The sequence below is a fragment of the Musca autumnalis genome, unplaced genomic scaffold (assembly GCF_047663935.1).
Source record: "Musca autumnalis isolate F117 unplaced genomic scaffold, ASM4766393v1 scaffold_2, whole genome shotgun sequence".
In the NCBI taxonomy this organism is placed as follows: Eukaryota; Metazoa; Arthropoda; class Insecta; order Diptera; family Muscidae; genus Musca; species Musca autumnalis.
This window is the reverse complement of record NW_027411755.1, coordinates 235791601-235813028: the sequence shown is the minus strand read 5'-3', so window position 1 is coordinate 235813028 and position 21428 is coordinate 235791601. Positions and strand designations below refer to the sequence as shown.

General features: G+C 35.8%; 1 protein-coding gene across 1 annotated transcript in view; it reads left to right on the top strand.

The window, feature by feature from the left end:
• The window catches only part of Dhc36C (Dynein heavy chain at 36C), a 179390-nt gene that overhangs the window by 25736 nt on the left and 132226 nt on the right, over positions 1 to 21428 (top strand). The window contains exons 12-19 of the mRNA XM_073971035.1: positions 3099 to 3257; positions 3314 to 3841; positions 3896 to 4456; positions 7677 to 9193; positions 9252 to 10038; positions 19953 to 20135; positions 20209 to 20555; positions 20613 to 21348. Of these exons, the coding sequence (XP_073827136.1) occupies positions 3099 to 3257; positions 3314 to 3841; positions 3896 to 4456; positions 7677 to 9193; positions 9252 to 10038; positions 19953 to 20135; positions 20209 to 20555; positions 20613 to 21348 (4818 nt within the window). The remainder of the gene's footprint in view (positions 1 to 3098; positions 3258 to 3313; positions 3842 to 3895; positions 4457 to 7676; positions 9194 to 9251; positions 10039 to 19952; positions 20136 to 20208; positions 20556 to 20612; positions 21349 to 21428) is intronic.

Here is a 21428-nt window from a genome sequence, read left to right as displayed (position 1 = left end):
AGGACGTGGATTAAGTATCTGAGGTATTTAGAGGGCGTGGATAAAGTACTGAGGTATTTAGAGGACGTAAATAAAGCATCTGAGGAATTAAGGTGGAGCGGATAAAGTATCTGAGGTACGAAGATGACGAGGATAAAATATCTGAGGTATTTAGATGACGTGTATAAAGTATCTGAGGTATTTAGATGACGTGGATAAAGTATCTGAGGTATTTAGATGACGTGTATAAAGTATCTGAGGTATTTAGAAGGCGTGAATAAAGTATCTGAGGTATTTAGAGGGCGTGGATAAAGTATCTGAGGTATTTAGAGGGCGTGAATAAAGTATCTGAGGTATTTAGAGGTCGCGGATAAAGTATCTGAGGTATTTAGAGGGCGTGAATAAAGTATCTGAGGTATTTAGAGGACGTGGATAAAGTATCTGAGGTATTTAGAGGGCGTGGATAAAATATCTGAGGTATTTAGAGGACGTGGATTAAGTATCTGAGGTATTTAGATGACGTGTATAAAGTGTCTGAGGTATTTACATGACGTGGATAAAGTATCTATGGTTTCTAGAAGACGTGGATAAAGTATCTATGGTTTCTAGAAGACGTGGATAAAGTATCTATGGTTTCTAGAAGACGTGGATAAAGTATCTGTGGTATCTGGATGACACGGATAGATGACATGAATTAAGTAGCTATGGTATCTAGATGACTTGGATAAAGTATCTGAAGCATTTAGAGGGCGTGGATTAAGTAGCTGAGTTATTTAGAGGGCGTGGATAAAGTATCTGAGGTATTTAGAGGACGTAGATAAATCATCTGAGGAATTAAGGTGGTGCGGATAAAGTATCTGAGGTACGAAGATGACGTGGATAAAGTATCTGAGGTATTTATATGACACGGATAGACGACATTAATTAAGTAGCTATGGTATGTAGATGACGTGGATAAAGTATCTGAGGTATTTAGAGGGCGTGGATAAAATATCTGAGGTATTTAGAGGACGTGGATTAAGTATCTGAGGTATTTAGAGGGCGTGGATAAAATATCTGAGGTATTTAGAGGACGTGGATTAAGTATCTGAGGTATTTAGAGGGCGTGGATAAAGTACTGAGGTATTTAGAGGACGTAAATAAAACATCTGAGGAATTAAGGTGGAGCTCATAAAGTATCTGAGGTACGAAGATGACGAGGATAAAGTATCTGAGGTATTTAGATGACGTGTATAAAGTATCTGAGGTATTTAGATGACGTGGATAAAGTATCTGAGGTATTTAGATGACGTGGATAAAGTGTCCGAGGTATTTAGATGACATGTATAAAGTATCTGAGGTATTTACATGACGTGGATAAAGTATCTATGGTTTCTAGAAGACGTGGATAAAGTATCTATGGTTTCTAGAAGACGTGGATAAAGTATCTATGGTTTCTAGAAGACGTGGATAAAGTATCTATGGTTTCTAGAAGACGTGGATAAAGTATCTGTGGTATCTAGATGACACGGATAGATGACATGAATTAAGTAGCTATGTTATCTAGATGACGTGGATAAAGTATCTGAGGTATTTAGAGGGCGTGAATAAAATATCTTAGGTATTTAGAGGACGTGATAAAGTATCTGAGGTATTTAGATGGCGTGTATAAAGTATCTGAGGTATTTAGATGACTTGGATAATGTATATGTGGTATGTAGATGACTCGGATAAAGTATCTGAGGTATTTAGATGACGTGGATACAGTGCCCGAGGTATTTAGATGACGTGTATAATGTACCTGAGGTATTTACATGACGTGGATAAAGTATCTATGGTTTCTAGAAGACGTGGATAAAATATCTGTGGTATCTAGATGACACAGATAGATGACATGAATTAAGTAGCTATGGTATCTAGATGACGTAGATAAATTATCTGATGTATTTAGATGTCGTGTATAAAGGATCTGAGGTTTTTAGAGGACGTGGATAAAGGAATTAAGGTGGAGCGGATAAATTATCTGAGGTAAGAAGAAGACAAGGATAAAGTATCTGAGGTATTTAGAGGAATCTGAGGAATTAAGATGGAGCGGATAAGGTATCTGAGATATGTAGATGACGTGGATAAAGTATCTATGTTATCTAGATGACGTAAGCAAAGTATCTGTGGTATCTGGATGACGTGGATAAAGTACCTATGGTGTCTAGATGACGTGTATAAAGTATCTATGGTATATAGATGACGTGGACAAAGTATCTATTGTATCTAGATGTTGCGTATAAAGTACCTTTGATATCCAGATTACGTGGAAAAAGTATCTATGGTATCAGGATGGCGTGAATAAAGTATATGTATATGGTATCTAGATGACCTGGATAAAGTATCTGTGGTATATAGATGATGGAAATGATGTATCTATGATATCAAGATGACGTGGACAAAGTATATATGTCATCTAGATGAAGTGGATAAAATATCTATGACATCTAGATGACATGGATAAAGTATCTATGGCATCTAGATTACGTGTATAATGTATCTATGACATCTACATGAAACGGATAATGTATCTTGGTATTCACATGACGTGGATAATGTAACTTTAGCGTCTTGATGACGTTGATAATTTATATATGGCATCTAGATATCGTGTATAATGTATCTATGGCATCTAGATGACTTGGATGAAGTATCTGAGGTAGTTACATGATGTGGATAAAGTATCTATGGCATTTAGATGAGGTTGATAAAATATATATGGCATCTAGATAACGTGGATAATGTATCTACGGTATCTGAATGAATTGGATAAAGTATATATTGCATTTAGATGACGTAAGTAAAATATCTATGGCATCTAGGTGACGTGAATAATGTATCTATGGCATCTAGATGACTTGGATGAAGTATCTGTGGTAGTTAGATGATATGGATAAAGTAACTATTGCACCTAGATGACGTTTATAACGTATCTTCGGCATATAGATGACGTGGATAAAATATCTATTGCATCTAGATGACGTGGATATATCATCTATGGTGCCTATATAAATTAAATAAAGTATCCAGATGACAATTTGATTTTGATTTCGGATGGTGATACGTATTCTTGAACAATTTCATATTTCTCGTTTCAGATCAATCGCATTGTCGACTTGGTGAGAGGCGATTTGAGTGCACAGAACCGCATAACCTTGGGGGCCTTGGTGGTTTTGGATGTTCATGCTCGCGATGTATTGGCGGAGATTGTGGAAAAGAAAGTATCCGAGCTTAATGATTTTCAGTGGTTGTGTCAGGTGAGTCCACTTTCTGAATATTTTAATCTATCTAACTAATCCCACTTATCTTACAGCTCCGTTACTATTGGGAAGACAACAATCTGGATACGCGCATGATAAATTGTTCCCTCAAATATGGTTATGAATATTTGGGTAACACAACACGTTTGGTTGTCACCCCTCTAACGGATCGTTGCTATCGTACCCTGTTTAGTGCCTTGCATTTACATTTGGGTGGTGCACCCGAAGGGCCAGCTGGTACGGGTAAAACAGAAACAACCAAAGATTTGGCGAAGGCTGTGGCCAAACAATGTGTGGTCTTTAATTGTTCCGATGGTTTGGATTATATTGCATTGGGTAAATTCTTTAAGGGTTTGGCATCATGTGGTGCCTGGTCATGTTTTGATGAATTCAATCGTATCGATTTGGAGGTGCTTTCCGTGGTGGCCCAACAAATCTTGACCATACAACGTGGCATAAATTCGGGCAGTCCAACACTGGTGTTTGAGGGCACTACCCTGACATTGGATCCAACATGTGCGGTGTTTATTACCATGAATCCTGGTTATGCGGGAAGATCGGAGTTGCCAGACAATTTGAAGGTACCTAGAAAAATAAAATAAATATTTCAACAAAATTAAAATCGTTATTTTTAGGCCCTCTTCCGCTCCGTGGCCATGATGGTTCCCGATTATGCCTTGATTTCCGAAATTGAATTATATTCCTATGGCTTCTTGTCCGCGAAACCCTTGTCAGTAAAAATTGTGGCCACCTATCGTTTGTGTTCGGAACAGCTGAGTACCCAATGCCACTATGATTATGGTATGCGTGCTGTAAAATCGGTCCTGAAGGCTGCTGGAGCCTTGAAATTACGTTACCGTGATGAAAATGAAGATATTTTGGTCTTACGTTCTATAAAGGATGTTAATTTGCCGAAATTCTTGAATCAAGATGTCCCCCTCTTTCAAGGCATTACTTCGGATTTGTTTCCGGGTACTGTTCTGCCAGAAGCGGATTATGTTGTCTTTAATGAATGTTGCCGTGAGGCATGCGAGCGTAATAATAAACAATGTACCGACTTCTTTTTGGAAAAGGTCCAACAGCTATATGAGATGATTGTGGTACGCCATGGTTTGATGTTGGTCGGCTTGCCATTTGGTGGTAAAACGACTTGTTATCGGATTTTGGCAGAAACTCTGGAGAATATGGAGAAAAGGGTGAGGATGAGAGATTGGAATTTTATAAATGACCTACGTTTTTTTATTGACAAATTATGTAGGATATGCAGACGTCGCAGATAATTTATCTGTGTTATTTATATGACTTTAATAAATTATCTATATCATTCAGATTACGTGGATAAATTATTTATGATATTTAGATGACGTGGTTAATATATCTATGCCACTTATATGATGTGGATAGTTTATCCATGCTATTTAGATGACGTAGATAATTTATCTATGCTGTTTGGATGACATGGATAATTTGTCTGTGTTATTTAGATGACATGAATAATCTGTTTATGTTATTAGATGACGTGGATAATTTTTCTATGCTATTTAGATGATGTAAATAATTTATCTATGTTATTTAGATGACGTGAATAATTTATCTATACTTTTTAGATGACGTGGATAATTTATTTATTCTATTTAGATGACGTGGATAATTTATCTATGCTATTTACATGATGTGGATAAATTATCTATGCTACTTAGATGACGTGGATGATATATCTATGCTATTTAGATGACGTGGATAACTCATTTATGCTATTTAGATGATGTGCATAATTTATCTATGCTATTTAGGTGACGTGGATAATTTATCTATTCTATTTAGATGACGTTGATAATTTATCTATGCCATTTAGATGACGTGGATAATTTATCTATGCTATTTACATGATGTGGATAAATTATCTATGCTACTTAGATGACGTGGATAATGTATCTATGCTATTTAGATGACGTGGATAATGTATCTATGCTATTTAGATGACGTGGATAATGTATCTATGCTATTTATATGACGTGGATAATGTATCTATGCTATTTAGATGATGTGAATAATTTATCTATGCTATTTAGATGATGTGGATAAATTATCTATGCTACTTAGATGACGTGGATAATGTATCTATGCTATTTAGATGACGTGGATAATGTATCTATGCTATGTAGATGACGTGGATAATTTATTTATCCTATTTTGATGACGTGGATAATTTATCTATGCTATTTAGATGACGTTGATAATTTATCTATGCTATTTAGATGATTTATCTATACAATTTATCTACACAATTTTATGACGTGTATAATTTATATACGCAATTTTATGACGTGGATAATTTATTTGTCCTATTTTGATGTCGTGGATAATTTATCTATGCTATTTAGATGACGTGGATAATTTATTTATCCTATTTTGATGTGGATAATTTATCTATGCTATTTAGATGACGTGGATAATTTATCTATGCTATTTGGATAACGTGGATAATTTATCTACGCAATTTTATGACGTGGATAATTTATCTATGCTATTTAGATGATGTGGATAATTTATCTATGCTATTTAGATGACGTGGATAACTCATCTATGCTATTTACATGATGTGGATAAATTATCTATGCTACTTAGATGACGTGTATAATGTATCTATGCTATTTAGATGATGTTCATAATTTATCTAAGCTATTTAGATGACGAGGATAATTTATCTATTCTATTTAGATGACGTTGATAATTTATCTATGCTATTTAGATGACGTGGATAATTTATCTATGCTATTTACATGATGTGGATAAATTATCTATGCTACTTAGATGACGTGGATAATGTATCTATGCTATTTATATGACGTGGATAATGTATCTATGCTATTTAGATGATGTGAATAATTTATCTATGCTATTTAGATGATGTGGATAAATTATCTATGCTATTTAGATGACGTGGATAATGTATCTATGCTATTTATATGACGTGGATAATGTATCTATGCTATTTAGATGATGTGGATAATTTATTTATCCTATTGTGATGTCGTGGATAATTTATCTATGCTATTTAGATGACGTTGATAATTTATCTATGCTATTTAGATGACGTTGATAATTTATCTATGCTATTTAGATGACGTGGATAATTTATCTATGCTATTTACATGATGTGGATAAATTATCTATGCTACTTAGATGACGTGGATAATGTATCTATGCTACTTAGATGACGTGGATAATGTATCTATGCTATTTATATGACGTGGATAATGTATCTATGCTACTTACATGACGTGTATAATGTATCTATGCTATTTAGATGATGTTCATAATTTATCTAAGCTATTTAGATGACGAGGATAATTTATCTATTCTATTTAGATGACGTTGATAATTTATCTATGTTATTTAGATGACGTGGATAATTTATCTATGTTATTTACATGATGTGGATAAATTATCTATGCTACTTAGATGACGTGGATAATGTATCTATGCTACTTAGATGACGTGGATAATGTATCTATGATATTTATATGTCGTGGATAATGTATCTATGCTATTTAGATGATGTGAATAATTTATCTATGCTATTTAGATGATGTGGATAAATTATCTATGCTACTTAGATGACGTGGATAATGTATCTATGCTATTTATATGACGTGGATAATGTATCTATGCTATTTAGATGATGTGGATAATTTATTTATCCTATTTTGATGTCGTGGATAATTTATCTATGCTATTTAGATGACGTTGATAATTTATCTATGCTATTTAGATGACGTGGATGATTTATCTATACAATTTTATGACGTGGATAATTTATCTATAAAATTTTATGACGTGGATAATTTATCTATGCTATTTTATGACGTGGATAATTTATCTATGCTATTTATATGACGTGGATAATGTACCTATGCTATTTATATGACGTGGATAATGTACCTATGCTATTTATATGACGTTTAATTTATCTATGACGTGGATAATTTATCTATGCTATTTAGATGGCGTGGATAATTTATGTATGCTATTTAGATGCGTGAATAATTTATCTATGTTCTTAGATGACGTGAATAGTTTATCTATGGTATTTAATGACGTGGATAATTTATCTATGCTATTTAGATGACGTGGATAACTCATCTATGCTATTTACATGATGTGGATAAATTATCTATGCTACTTATGTGGCGTGTTTAATTTATCTATACATTTTTATGACGTGGATAATTTATCTATGATATTTAAGGACGTGGATAATGTATCTATGCTATTTAATGACGTTGATAATTTATCTATGCTGTTTAATGACGTGGATTATTTATCTATGCTACTTATGTGACGTGTTTAATATATCTATGCATTTTTATGACGTGGTTAACTATTGTCCATTTCTATCTTCCTTTCTTACAGAATGCCGGAGAGAATCGGGCAATTTATACCATCATCAATCCCAAGGCCATTACTATGGGCCAGTTATATGGACAATTCGATGCTGTGTCCCATGAATGGAGTGATGGTGTGTTGGCTGTAAGCTATCGTCAATTTGCTGTATCGGAGACACCCGATAGAAAATGGTTGATATTTGATGGCCCTGTTGATGCCATATGGATAGAAAATATGAACACGGTGCTGGATGACAATAAAAAGCTGTGTCTAATGTCAGGAGAAATAATACAACTATCACCCACGACAAATTTGATATTTGAACCTATGGATTTGGAAGTAGCATCACCGGCCACTGTGTCTCGCTGTGGTATGATTTATATGGAACCCTCGTCGTTGGGTTGGGAACCTTTGGTGACTTCATGGAAGAATCGTTTGCCTGCCAGTTTCCATGCTGTGGCCAAGCAATTGGTGACATCGCTTATTAAGCGATTCTGTCCAATTTTATTGTATATTGTGAGGAAGGCTTCACTCTTTGAAATTGCCCCCACCTCGGACGCCAATCTAATGGTGGCGTTGATGAATTTGTTCGATTGCTTTTTGGATGATTTTAAAGATGAAAAATATGTACAAAATCTCTCCGATTTGGATATGAGAGCCCAAATTGAGGGAGTGTTTTTGTTTTCCTGCATTTGGTCCCTTGGTGCCTCCTTGGATGCGAATAGTCGGGAGAAATTTAATTTGGTGTTTCGTGGCCTAATGGAAAAGAATTTCCCAGAGAATTTATATGAGTCCTTTGGCATACCGGAGGAGTTACATGTTCCAGCATTGCCAAAGCCCTTTATTTTTCCCATACCCAAACAGGGCTCGGTATTCGATTATCGTTTCATAAAGGAAGGCAAGGGTAAATGGAAACCTTGGCAGGATGATGTGGCAGCTGCTCCGCCCATAAGTCGTGACATACCTGTCAATCAAATCATTATTGTGACCAATGAAAATGTAAGGACAACAGCTGTTTTGGATTTGCTGGTTAGACATGGAAAACCTGTGCTTTTTGTGGGTCCCACAGGCACGGGAAAGAGTTGCTACATTATCGATTATATGTTGAAGAAAATGGATTTGGCTGTATACAAGCCATTGCTTATTAACTTCTCGGCCCAGACATCGGCTAATCAGACCCAGGATATTATTATGTCCAAATTGGATAAGCGACGTAAGGGTGTCTATGGTCCTCCATTGAATAAACGATTTATCATCTTTGTTGATGATGTCTCGATGCCGTTGAAGGAGAATTATGGCGCCCAACCTGCAATTGAATTGTTGCGTATGATGATGGACCATTGGATGTGGTATGATCGGAAGGCTATAGTCCCTTTGAAGCTAATTGATATACAAATGATTTGTGCCATGGGTCCCCAATCGACGGGAAATACCATTACACCACGTTTTCAAAGGCACTTCAATGTGGTGGCCATTGATGAGTTCAATGATGACATTTTGAAGACTATTTTCAGCAAGATAATCCTGTGGCATTTGGATACGAGGTAAGGCATACTTCCGATATCTTTTCTCTTCAATAACAACTTATGTGTTCTCCTACAGAGGTTTCTCCAAAGAATTTGATCCCTGCATAGAAGAGATTGTCAATGCCACCTTGACAATTTACAATAAAGCTAAAATGAATCTCCTACCCACACCGGCCAAATCGCATTACCTCTTTAATTTACGTGACTTCTCCCGTGTCATCCAAGGAGTTTTACTCTCTGTCCCCGAGGCCACAGAGGACCTAAACTCCATGCGCCGCCTATGGGTCCATGAAGTATTTCGTGTCTACGGTGATCGTCTGGTGGAGGATACCGATCGCAGTTGGCTTTTCAATGCCTTATGTGATCAAATGCGTTCAAGCTTTGCCATTGAACCTGAAGAACTGTTCGAACGTTTTGTCCAAAAAGGAGAAAAATTGTCCGAAGCAGATTTTCGCAACTTGATTTTCTGTGACTTCACCAATCCCAAGGCGGATACGAAAAATTACGTTGAGGTACAAGATCTCGAGGAGTTGCGCAACGTTGTCGAATCCTATTTGGTCGAGTATAACAACATGTCCAAGAAACCCATGAATTTGGTATTGTTCCGCTTTGCCGTGGAACATTTATCGAGAATTTGTCGCATTATAAAGCAGCCACGTAGTCATGCTCTACTTATCGGTGTCGGTGGCTCCGGACGTCAGAGCTTAACTCGTTTGGCTTCGCATATATGTGACTATGAATTGTTTCAAGTTGAAATATCTCGATCATATGGACCGAATGAATGGCACGAGGATATCAAGGGTATACTGCGTAAGATCAGTTCGTCGGAAATGCATGGGGTTTTCTTGTTTACCGATGTTCAGGTAAAGTGCAATGGCATGGGAAATATTTTCATGTTGTTGGGGAGTGGGGAATAGGTTATTTGTCGGGTTATATTTTATCGGCTGCAAGTCATGGTGTCTAGTTTATCTTTAGAAACGTTTTAATAGATAAACCACACAGTACATAGATAAAGTATCTTTGCCATTTAAGCACATAGATCATGCATCTATGTTATTCAGAAGGAATAGATAATGTATATTTAAGGACGTCGATAATTTATATATTCCACTCAGAAGTCTTAGATAATTTATGTTTGACATTTAGAAGGCGTGGATAAATTATCCATGCCTATAAGAAGACGTGGATAAATTATCTATACCTTTTAGAAGGCGTGAATAAATTATCTATGCCTTTAAGAAGGCGTGGATAAATTATCTATGCTTTTTATAAGGCATGGATAAATTATCGGTGCCTTTCAGAAGGCGTAAATATATATTATCTATGCCTTTTAGAAGGCGTGGATAAATTATCTATACCTTTTATAAGGCGTGGATAAATAATATATGCCTTTTAGAAGGCGTGAATAAATTATCTATGCCTTTTAGAAGGCGTGGTTAAATTATCTGTGCCTTTTGGAAGACGTGGATAAATTATCTGTGCCTTTTAGAAAGCGTGGATAAATTATCTATACCTTTTAGAAGGCGTGAATAAATTATCTATGCCTTTTAGAAGGCGTGGATAAACTATCTATGCCATTTAGAAGGCGTGGATAAATTATCTATGCCTTTTGGAAGAAGTGGATAAATTATCTGTGCCTTTTAGAAGGCGTGGATAAACTATCTATGCCTTTTAGAAGGCGTCAATAAATTATCTATGCCTTTATGAAGGCGTGGATAAACTATCTATGGCTTTTAGAAGGCGTCAATAAATTATCTATGCCTTTATGAAGGCGTGGATAAGCTATCTATGGCTTTTAGGAGGCGTGAAAAAACTATCTATGCCTTTTAGAAGGCGTTGATAAATTATCTATGCCTTGTAGAAGGCGTGGATAAATTATCACGCCTAACTAGGCGTTGATAAATTATCTATGCCTGTTAGCAGGCGTGGATAAATTATCTATGCCTTTTAGTAGGCGTGGATAAATTACCTATGCATTTTAGCAAGCGTGGATAAATTATCTATGCCTTAAAAAAGAGTGGATAAATTATCTATGCCTTAAAAAAGAGCGGATAAATTATCTATGCTTAAAAAAAGAGTGGATAAATTATCCATGCCTTTTATAATGCGTGGATAAATTATGTATGCCTTTTAGAAGGCGAGGATATATTATTTACGCCTTTTCGGAAGCGTGGATAAATTATTTACGCCTTTTCGGAGGCGTGGATAAGTTAACTATGCCTTTTAGAAGGCGTGGATAAATTATTTACGCCTTTTCGGAGGCGTGGATAAGTTAAATATGCCTTTTATAAGGCGTGGATAAATTATTTACGCCTTTTCGGAGGCGCGGATTAGTTATCTATGCCTTTTAGAAGGCGTGGATAAATTATTTACGCCTTTTCGGAGGCGTGATAAATTATTTACGCCTTTTCGGAGGCGTGGATAAATTACTTACGCCTTTTCGGAGGCGTGGATAAGTTATCTATGCCTTTCAGAAAGCGTGGATAAGTTATCTATGCCTTTCAGAAAGCGTGGATAAGTTATCTATGCCTTTCAGATAGCGTGGATAAGTTATCTATGCCTTTCAGAAAGCGTGGATAAATCATGTGTGCTTTTTCGAAGGCGTGGATAAGTTATCTATGCCTTTCAGAAAGCGTGGATAAATCATGTATGCCTTTTCGATGGCGTGGACAAATTATCTATGCCTTTCGGAAGGCGTGGATAAATCATGTGTGCCTTTCAGAAGGCGTGGATAAATTATTTATGCCTTTTAGAAGGCGTGGATAAATTATCTATTCCTTTTAGAAGGCGAGGATAAATCATCTATGCCATTTAGAAGGCGTGTATAAATTATCTGTGCCTTTTAGAAGGCATGGATTAATTACCTGTGCTTTTAAAAGGTGTGTACAAATTATCTATGCATTTTAGAAGACGTGGATAAATTATCTATGCTTTTTAGAATGCGTGGATAAATTATCTATACCTTTTAGAAAGCGTGAATAAATTATCGATGCCTTTTTGAGTGCGTGGATAAATTATCTATGCCCTTTAGAAGGCGTGGATAAATTATCTATGCCTTTTAAAAGGCGTGGATAAATTATCTATGCCTTTTAAAAGGCGTGGATAAATTATCTATGCCTTTTAAAAGGCGTGGATAAATTATCTATGCCTTTTAGAAGGCGTGGATAACTTATCTATGCCTTTTAGAAGGCGTGGATAAATTATCTATGCCTTCTAGAAGGCGTGGATAAATTATCTATGCCTTTTAGAAGGCGTGGATAATTTATCTATGCCTTTTAGAAGGCGTGGATAAATTATCTATGCCTTTTAGATGGCGTGGATAAATTATCTATGCCTTTTAGAAGGCGTGGATAAATTATCTGTGCCCTTTGGAAGGCGTGGATAAATTATCTATGCCTTTTAGAAGGCGTGGATAAATTATCTGTGCCCTTTGGAAGGCGTGGATAAATTATCTATGCCTTTTAGAAGGCGTGGATAAATTATCTATGCCTTTTAGAAGGCGTGGATAAATTATCTATGCCTTTTAGAAGGCGTGGATAAATTATCTATGCATTTTAGGAGGCGTGGATAAATTATCTATGCCTTTTAGATGGCGTTGATAAATTATCTATGCCTTTTAGAAGTCGTGAATAAATTATCTATACCTTTTAGAAGGCGTGGATAAATTATCTATACCTTTTAGAAGGCGTGGATAAATTATCTATGCCTTTTAGAAGGCGTGGATAAATTATCTATGCCTTTTAGAAGGCGTGGATAAATTATCTATGCCTTTTTAGAAGGCGTGAATAAATTATCTATGCCTTTTAGAAGGCGTGGATAAATTATTTACTAATTTTCGAAGCTGTGGATAAATTATATATGCCTTTTAGAAGGCGTGGATAAATTATTTACGCTTTTTCGAAGGCGTGGATAAATTATCTATGCCGTTTAGAAGGCGTGGATAAATTATTTACGCATTTTCGAAGCCGTGGATAAATTATCTATGCCTTTTAGAAGGCGTGGAAAAATTATCTATAATTTTTATAAGAAGTGGATAAATTATCTATGCCTTTTAGAAGGCGTGGATGAATTATCTATGCCTTTTAGAAGGCGTGGATAAATTATCTATTCCTTTTGGAAGGCGTGTATAAATTATCTATACCTTTTAAAAGGCGTGGATAAATTGTCTATGCCTTTTAGAAGGCGTGGATAAATTATCTATGCCTTTTAGAAGGCGTGGATAAATTATCTATGCCTTTTAGAAGGCGTGGATAAATTATCTATGCTTTTTAGCAGGCGCGGATAAATTATCTATGGCTTTTACAAGGCGTGGATAAATTACCTTTGCCTCTTACAAGGCGTGGATAAATTATCTATGCCTTTCAGAAAGCGTGAATAAATTATCTATGCTTTTTAGAAAGCGTGAATAAATTATCTATGCCTTTTAGAAGGCGTGGATAAATTATCTATTCCTTTTGGAAGGCGTGTATAAATTATCTATACCTTTTAAAAGGCGTGGATAAATTGTCTATGCCTTTTAGAAGGCGTGGATAAATTATCTATGCCTTTTTAGAAGGCGTGGATAAATTATCTATGCCTTTTAGAAGGCGTGGATAAATTATCTATGCCTTTTAGAAGGCGTGGATAAATTATTTACGCTTTTTCGAAGGCGTTGATAAATTATTTACGCCTTTTCGAAAGCGTGGATAAATTATCTATGCCTTTTAGAAGGCGTGGATAAATTATCTATGCCTTTTTAGAAGGCGTGAATAAATTATCTATGCCTTTTAGAAGGCGTGGATAAATTATTTACTAATTTTCGAAGCTGTGGATAAATTATATATGCCTTTTAGAAGGCGTGGATAAATTATTTACGCTTTTTCGAAGGCGTGGATAAATTATCTATGCCGTTTAGAAGGCGTGGATAAATTAGTTACGCATTTTCGAAGCCGTGGATAAATTATCTATGCCTTTTAGAAGGCGTGGAAAAATTATCTATGCCTTTTAGAAGGCGTGGATAAATTATTTACTAATTTTCGAAGCTGTGGATAAATTATATATGCCTTTTAGAAGGCGTGGATAAATTATTTACGCTTTTTCGAAGGCGTGGATAAATTATCTATGCCGTTTAGAAGGCGTGGATAAATTATTTACGCATTTTCGAAGCCGTGGATAAATTATCTATGCCTTTTAGAAGGCGTGGAAAAATTATCTATGCCTTTTAGAAGGCGTGGATAAATTATTTACTAATTTTCGAAGCTGTGGATAAATTATATATGCCTTTTAGAAGGCGTGGATAAATTATCTATGCCTTTTTAGAAGGCGTGAATAAATTATCTATGCCTTTTAGAAGGCGTGGATAAATTATCTATTCCTTTTGGAAGGCGTGTATAAATTATCTATACCTTTTAAAAGGCGTGGATAAATTGTCTATGCCTTTTAGAAGGCGTGGATAAATTATCTATGCCTTTTTAGAAGGCGTGAATAAATTATCTATGCCTTTTAGAAGGCGTGGATAAATTATTTACTAATTTTCGAAGCTGTGGATAAATTATATATGCCTTTTAGAAGGCGTGGATAAATTATTTACGCTTTTTCGAAGGCGTGGATAAATTATCTATGCCGTTTAGAAGGCGTGGATAAATTATTTACGCATTTTCGAAGCCGTGGATAAATTATCTATGCCTTTTAGAAGGCGTGGAAAAATTATCTATAATTTTTATAAGAAGTGGATAAATTATCTATGCCTTTTAGAAGGCGTGGATGAATTATCTATGCCTTTTAGAAGGCGTGGATAAATTATCTATTCCTTTTGGAAGGCGTGTATAAATTATCTATACCTTTTAAAAGGCGTGGATAAATTGTCTATGCCTTTTAGAAGGCGTGGATAAATTATCTATGCCTTTAAGAAGGCGTGGATAAATTATCTATGCCTTTTAGAAGGCGTGGATAAATTATTTACGCTTTTTCGAAGGCGTTGATAAATTATTTACGCCTGTTCGAAAGCGTGGATAAATTATCTATGCCTTTCAGAAGGCGTGGATAAATCGTGTGTGCCTTTTCGATGGCGTGGACAAATTATCTATGACTTTTAGGAGCGTCGATAAATTATTTATGTCTTTCAGAAGGCGTGGATAAATCACCTATGCCATTTAGAAGAGGTGGATAAATTATCTTTGCCTTTTAGAAGGCGTGGATAAATTACCTGTGCCCTTTTAAAGGTGTGCACAGATTATCTATGCCTTTTAGAAAGCGTGGATAAATTATCTATGCCTTTTAGAAGGCGTGGAAAAATTATCTATAATTTTTATAAGGAGTGGAAAAATTATCTATAATTTTTATAAGGAGTGGATAAATTGTCTATGCCTTTTAGAAGGCGTGGATAAATTATCTATGCCTTTTAGAAGGCGTGGATAAATTATCTATGCCCTTTAGAAGGCGTGGAAAAATTATCTATGCCTTTTAGAAGGCGTGAATAAATTATCTATGCCTTTTAGAAGGCGTGAATAAATTATCGATGCCTTTTAGAATGCGTGGATAAATTATTTACTCCTTTTCGAAGCCGTGGATAAATTATCTATGCCTTTTAGAAGGCGTGGATAAATTATCTATGCCTTTTAGAAGGCGTGGATAAATTATCTATGCCCTTTAGAAGGCGTGAATAAATTATCAATGCCTTTTAGAAGGAGTGAATAAATTATCTATGCCTTTTAGAAGGCGTGGATAAATTATTTACTCCTTTTCGAAGCCGTGGATAAATTATCTATGCCTTTTAGAAGGCGTGGATAAATTATTTACGCTTTTTCGAAGGCGTGGATAAATTATCTATGCCTTTTAGAAGGCGTGGATAAATTGTCTATGCCTTTTAGAAGGCGTGGAAAAATTATCTATAATTTTTATAAGGAGTGGAAAAATTATCTATAATTTTTATAAGGAGTGGATAAATTGTCTATGCCTTTTAGAAGGCGTGGATAAATTATCTATGCCTTTTAGAAGGCGTGGATAAATTATCTATGCCTTTTTAGAAGGCGTGAATAAATTATCTATGCCTTTTAGAAGGCGTGGATAAATTATTTACTAATTTTCGAAGCTGTGGATAAATTATATATGCCTTTTAGAAGGCGTGGATAAATTATTTACGCTTTTTCGAAGGCGTGGATAAATTATCTATGCCGTTTAGAAGGCGTGGATAAATTATTTACGCATTTTCGAAGCCGTGGATAAATTATCTATGCCTTTTAGAAGGCGTGGAAAAATTATCTATAATTTGTATAAGAAGTGGATAAATTATCTATGCCTTTTAGAAGGCGTGGATGAATTATCTATGCCTTTTAGAAGGCGTGGATAAATTATCTATTCCTTTTGGAAGGCGTGTATAAATTATCTATACCTTTTAAAAGGCGTGGATAAATTGTCTATGCCTTTTAGACGGCGTGGATAAATTATCTATGCCTTTTAGAAGGCGTGGATAAATTATCTATGCCTTTTAGAAGGCGTGGATAAATTATTTACGCTTTTTCGAAGGCGTTGATAAATTATTTACGCCTTTTCGAAAGCGTGGATAAATTATCTATGCCTTTCAGGCGTGGCATAGATCGTGTGTGCCTTTTCGATGGATAAATCGTGTGTGCCTTTTCGATGGCGTGGACAAATTATCTATGACTTTTAGGAGCGTCGATAAATTATTTATGTCTTTCAGAAGGCGTGGATAAATCACCTATGCCATTTAGAAGAGGTGGATAAATTATCTTTGCCTTTTAGAAGGCGTGGATAAATTACCTGTGCCCTTTTAAAGGTGTGCACAGATTATCTATGCCTTTTAGAAAGCGTGGATAAATTATCTATGCCTTTTAGAAGGCGTGGAAAAATTATCTATAATTTTTAGAAGGAGTGGGTAAATTATCTATGCCTTTTAGAAGGCGTGGATAAATTGTCTATGCCTTTTAGAAGGCGTAGATAAATTATCTATGCCTTTTTAGAAGGCGTGAATAAATTATCTATGCCTTTTTAGAAGGCGTGAATAAATTATCTACTCCTTTTCGAAGCCGTGGATAAATTATCTATGCCTTTTAGAAGGCGTGGATAAATTATTTACGCTTTTTCGAAGGCGTGGATAAATTATCTATGCCTTTTAGAAGGCGTGGATAAATTGTCTATGCCTTTTAGAAGGCGTGGAAAAATTATCTATAATTTTTATAAGGAGTGGAAAAATTATCTATAATTTTTATAAGGAGTGGATAAATTGTCTATGCCTTTTAGAAGGCGTGGATAAATTATCTATGCCTTTTAGAAGGCGTGGATAAATTATCTATGCCTTTTTAGAAGGCGTGAATAAATTATCTATGCCTTTTAGAAGGCGTGGATAAATTATTTACTAATTTTCGAAGCTGTGGATAAATTATATATGCCTTTTAGAATGCGTGGATAAATTATTTACTCCTTTTCGAAGCCGTGGATAAATTATCTATGCCTTTTAGAAGGCGTGGATAAATTATCTATGCCTTTTAGAAGGCGTGGATAGATTATCTATGCCCTTTAGAAGGCGTGAATAAATTATCTATGCCTTTTAGAAGGAGTGAATAAATTATCTATGCCTTTTAGAAGGCGTGGATAAATTATTTACTCCTTTTCGAAGCCGTGGATAAATTATCTATGCCTTTTAGAAGGCGTGGATAAATTATTTACGCTTTTTCGAAGGCGTGGATAAATTATCTATGCCTTTTAGAAGGCGTGGATAAATTGTCTATGCCTTTTAGAAGGCGTGGAAAAATTATCTATAATTTTTATAAGGAGTGGAAAAATTATCTATAATTTTTATAAGGAGTGGATAAATTGTCTATGCCTTTTAGAAGGCGTGGATAAATTATCTATGCCTTTTAGAAGGCGTGGATAAATTATCTATGCCTTTTTAGAAGGCGTGAATAAATTATCTATGCCTTTTAGAAGGCGTGGATAAATTATTTACTAATTTTCGAAGCTGTGGATAAATTATATATGCCTTTTAGAAGGCGTGGATAAATTATTTACGCTTTTTCGAAGGCGTGGATAAATTATCTATGCCGTTTAGAAGGCGTGGATAAATTATTTACGCCTTTTCGAAGCCGTGGATAAATTATCTATGCCTTTTAGAAGGCGTGGAAAAATTATCTATAATGTTTATAAGAAGTGGATAAATTATCTATGCCTTTTAGAAGGCGTGGATGAATTATCTATGCCTTTTAGAAGGCGTGGATAAATTATCTATTCCTTTTGGAAGGCGTGTATAAATTATCTATACCTTTTAAAAGGCGTGGATAAATTGTCTATGCCTTTTAGAAGGCGTGGATAAATTATCTATGCCTTTTAGAAGGCGTGGATAAATTATCTATGCCTTTTAGAAGGCGTGGATAAATTATTTACGCTTTTTCGAAGGCGTTGATAAATTATTTACGCCTTTTCGAAAGCGTGGATAAATTATCTATGCCTTTCAGAAGGCGTGGATAAATCGTGTGTGCCTTTTCGATGGCGTGGACAAATTATCTATGACTTTTAGGAGCGTCGATAATATATTTATGTCTTTCAGAAGGCGTGGATAAATCACCCATGCCATTTAGAAGAGGTGGATAAATTATCTTTGCCTTTTAGAAGGCGTGGATAAATTACCTGTGCCCTTTTAAAGGTGTGCACAGATTATCTATGCCTTTTAGAAAGCGTGGATAAATTATCTATGCCTTTTAGAAGGCGTGGACAAATTATCTATAATTTTTAGAAGGAGTGGGTAAATTATCTATGCCTTTTAGAAGGCGTGGATAAATTGTCTATGCCTTTTAGAAGGCGTAGATAAATTATCTATGCCTTTTTAGAAGGCGTGAATAAATTATCTATGCCTTTTTAGAAGGCGTGAATAAATTATCTACGTCTTTTAGAAGGCGTGGATAAATTATTTACTCCTTTTCGAAGCCGTGGATAAATTATCAATGCCTTTTAGAAGGCGTGGATAAATTATTTACGCTTTTTCGAAGGCGTGGATAAATTATCTATGCCTTTTAAAAGGCGTGGATAAATTATCTATGCCTTTTAAAAGGCGTGGATAAATTATCTATGCCTTTTAAAAGGCGTGGATAAATTATTTACGCCTTTTCGAAGCCGTGGATAAATTAACTATGCCTTTTAGAAGGCGTGGATAAATTATTTACGCCTTTTCGAAAGCGTGGATAAATTATCTTTGCCTTTTAGAAGGCATGGATAAATCATGTGTGCCTTTTCGAATGCGTGGACAAATTATCTATGCCTTTTAGGAGCGTCGATAAATTATTTATGTCTTTAAGAAGGCGTGGATATATCACCTATGCCATTTAGAAGACGTGGATAAATTATCTGTGCCTTTTAGAAGCCGTGGATAAATTACCTGTGCCCTTTTAAAGGTGTGCCCAGATTATCTATGCCTTTTAGAATGCCTGGATAAATTATCTATGCCTTTTAGAAGGCGTGGATAAATTAACTATGCCTTTTAGGAGGTCTGTATAAAATAACTACGCCTTTTAGAATGCCTGGATAAATTGTCAATGCTTTTAAAAGACCTGGATAATGTATCTGTGCCTTTTAGAAGGCCTGTATGAATTATCTATGCCTTTTAGAATGCCTGGATAAATTAACTATGCCTTTTAGAAAGCCTGGATAAAGTATCTAAGCCTTTTAAGCCGGAACTATTACGACGAACTAAAAGATTTCATATTTTATGGAACAAAACTGACACCTAGACTTCTGAGCCCTTCCAAGCCCTATTAAGACCATCAATTATTAACTCAAATTTCTTCAGATCAAAGATGAATCCTTCTTGGAGGATATCAACAATTTATTGAATTCCGGTGAAGTTCCGAATTTGTTTAGCAATGAAGAAAAAATGGAAGTTGTGGAGAAAATGGCTCAAATTGATAAGCAAAGGGATAAGGCGGTACAAACCGACGGTAGTCCAGTGGCGTTGTTTAATTTCTTTGTAACGGTAAGATGTGTTCCTAGGAAAATACCGCCGCATCCCGCCATAATAATGCACCATTGACTGTTTTCATTTGCAGACCTGTAAAGATCAGTTGCACGTTGTCCTGGCAATGTCACCCATTGGTGAAGCTTTACGTATAAGGATACGCAAATTCCCTTCTATAGTGAATTGTTGTACCATAGATTGGTTCCAGGCATGGCCTGAGGATGCTTTATTAGCTGTCTCTACACGATTCTTGGCCCAGGAAGATCTGACAGATTTGGAGAGGCGTGCTGCCATAGATATGTGCATGGAATTTCATACCTCCACGCAGGCCTTATCGGAGGCATTTTATTTAAGATTGAAGAGGCATAATTATGTCACGCCCACTTCGTATTTGGAATTGATACAAACTTTTAAGACACTGCTCAATAAGAAGAGGGCGTAGGTGATGCAACAGTAATCATAGAAAAGAGAGTGAAAGGTTTCTTTTTCTTTCAGCTCCGTTATGCTTAACAAAAATCGATATCTCACCGGTATATCCCAGCTGGATATTGCCGCCCAGCAAGTGGGTGTGATGCAAGAACAACTGGAAGCATTGGAACCCAAAATTAAAGCAGCCGCCGAAACAGTGGCTATACAAGTAGCCAAAGTAACAGAAGATAGTAAAGCTGCCGAGGAGCAACGAGAAATTGTTAAACGTGATGAGGCGGTGGCTTCAGAACAAGCCCACTTGGCTCAGGCCATAAAAGATGAATGTGATGCAAAGTTGGGAGAAGCTCTACCAATTCTCAATGAGGCAATGGCGGCTTTGAACACCTTAACCACTGCTGATATTGCCGTGGTCAAGACAATGAAAAGTCCTCCCGTGGGGGTACGCATTGTCATGGAAGCTGTTTGCATTTTGAAAGAAGTTAAACCTGAACGCATTGCCAATCCCAGTGGTGTTGGAATGATTGAAGATTATTGGGGTCCTTCGAAGAAGGTCCTTAGTGATATAAAATTCTTGGACAGTTTGCTGAATTTTGATAAGGATAATATACCACCAGCTGTTATCAAGAAGCTACAGGAACGCGTACTCAACAATGAAGCTTTTGATCCGGAAAAAATTAAAACCGCATCCACGGCATGTGAGGGTTTGTGTAAATGGGTTATTGCTTTGACGAAGTATGATGTGGTGGCGAAAATTGTTGCACCCAAAAAGATTGCCTTGGCCGAGGCGGAAGCTACGTATAATGTAAGTTTGTTGTAATTGTGGGGTGAGGAAGGGGGGTCCAACTTTAAATTAATGTAAATATTCATTATATGATAAGATCA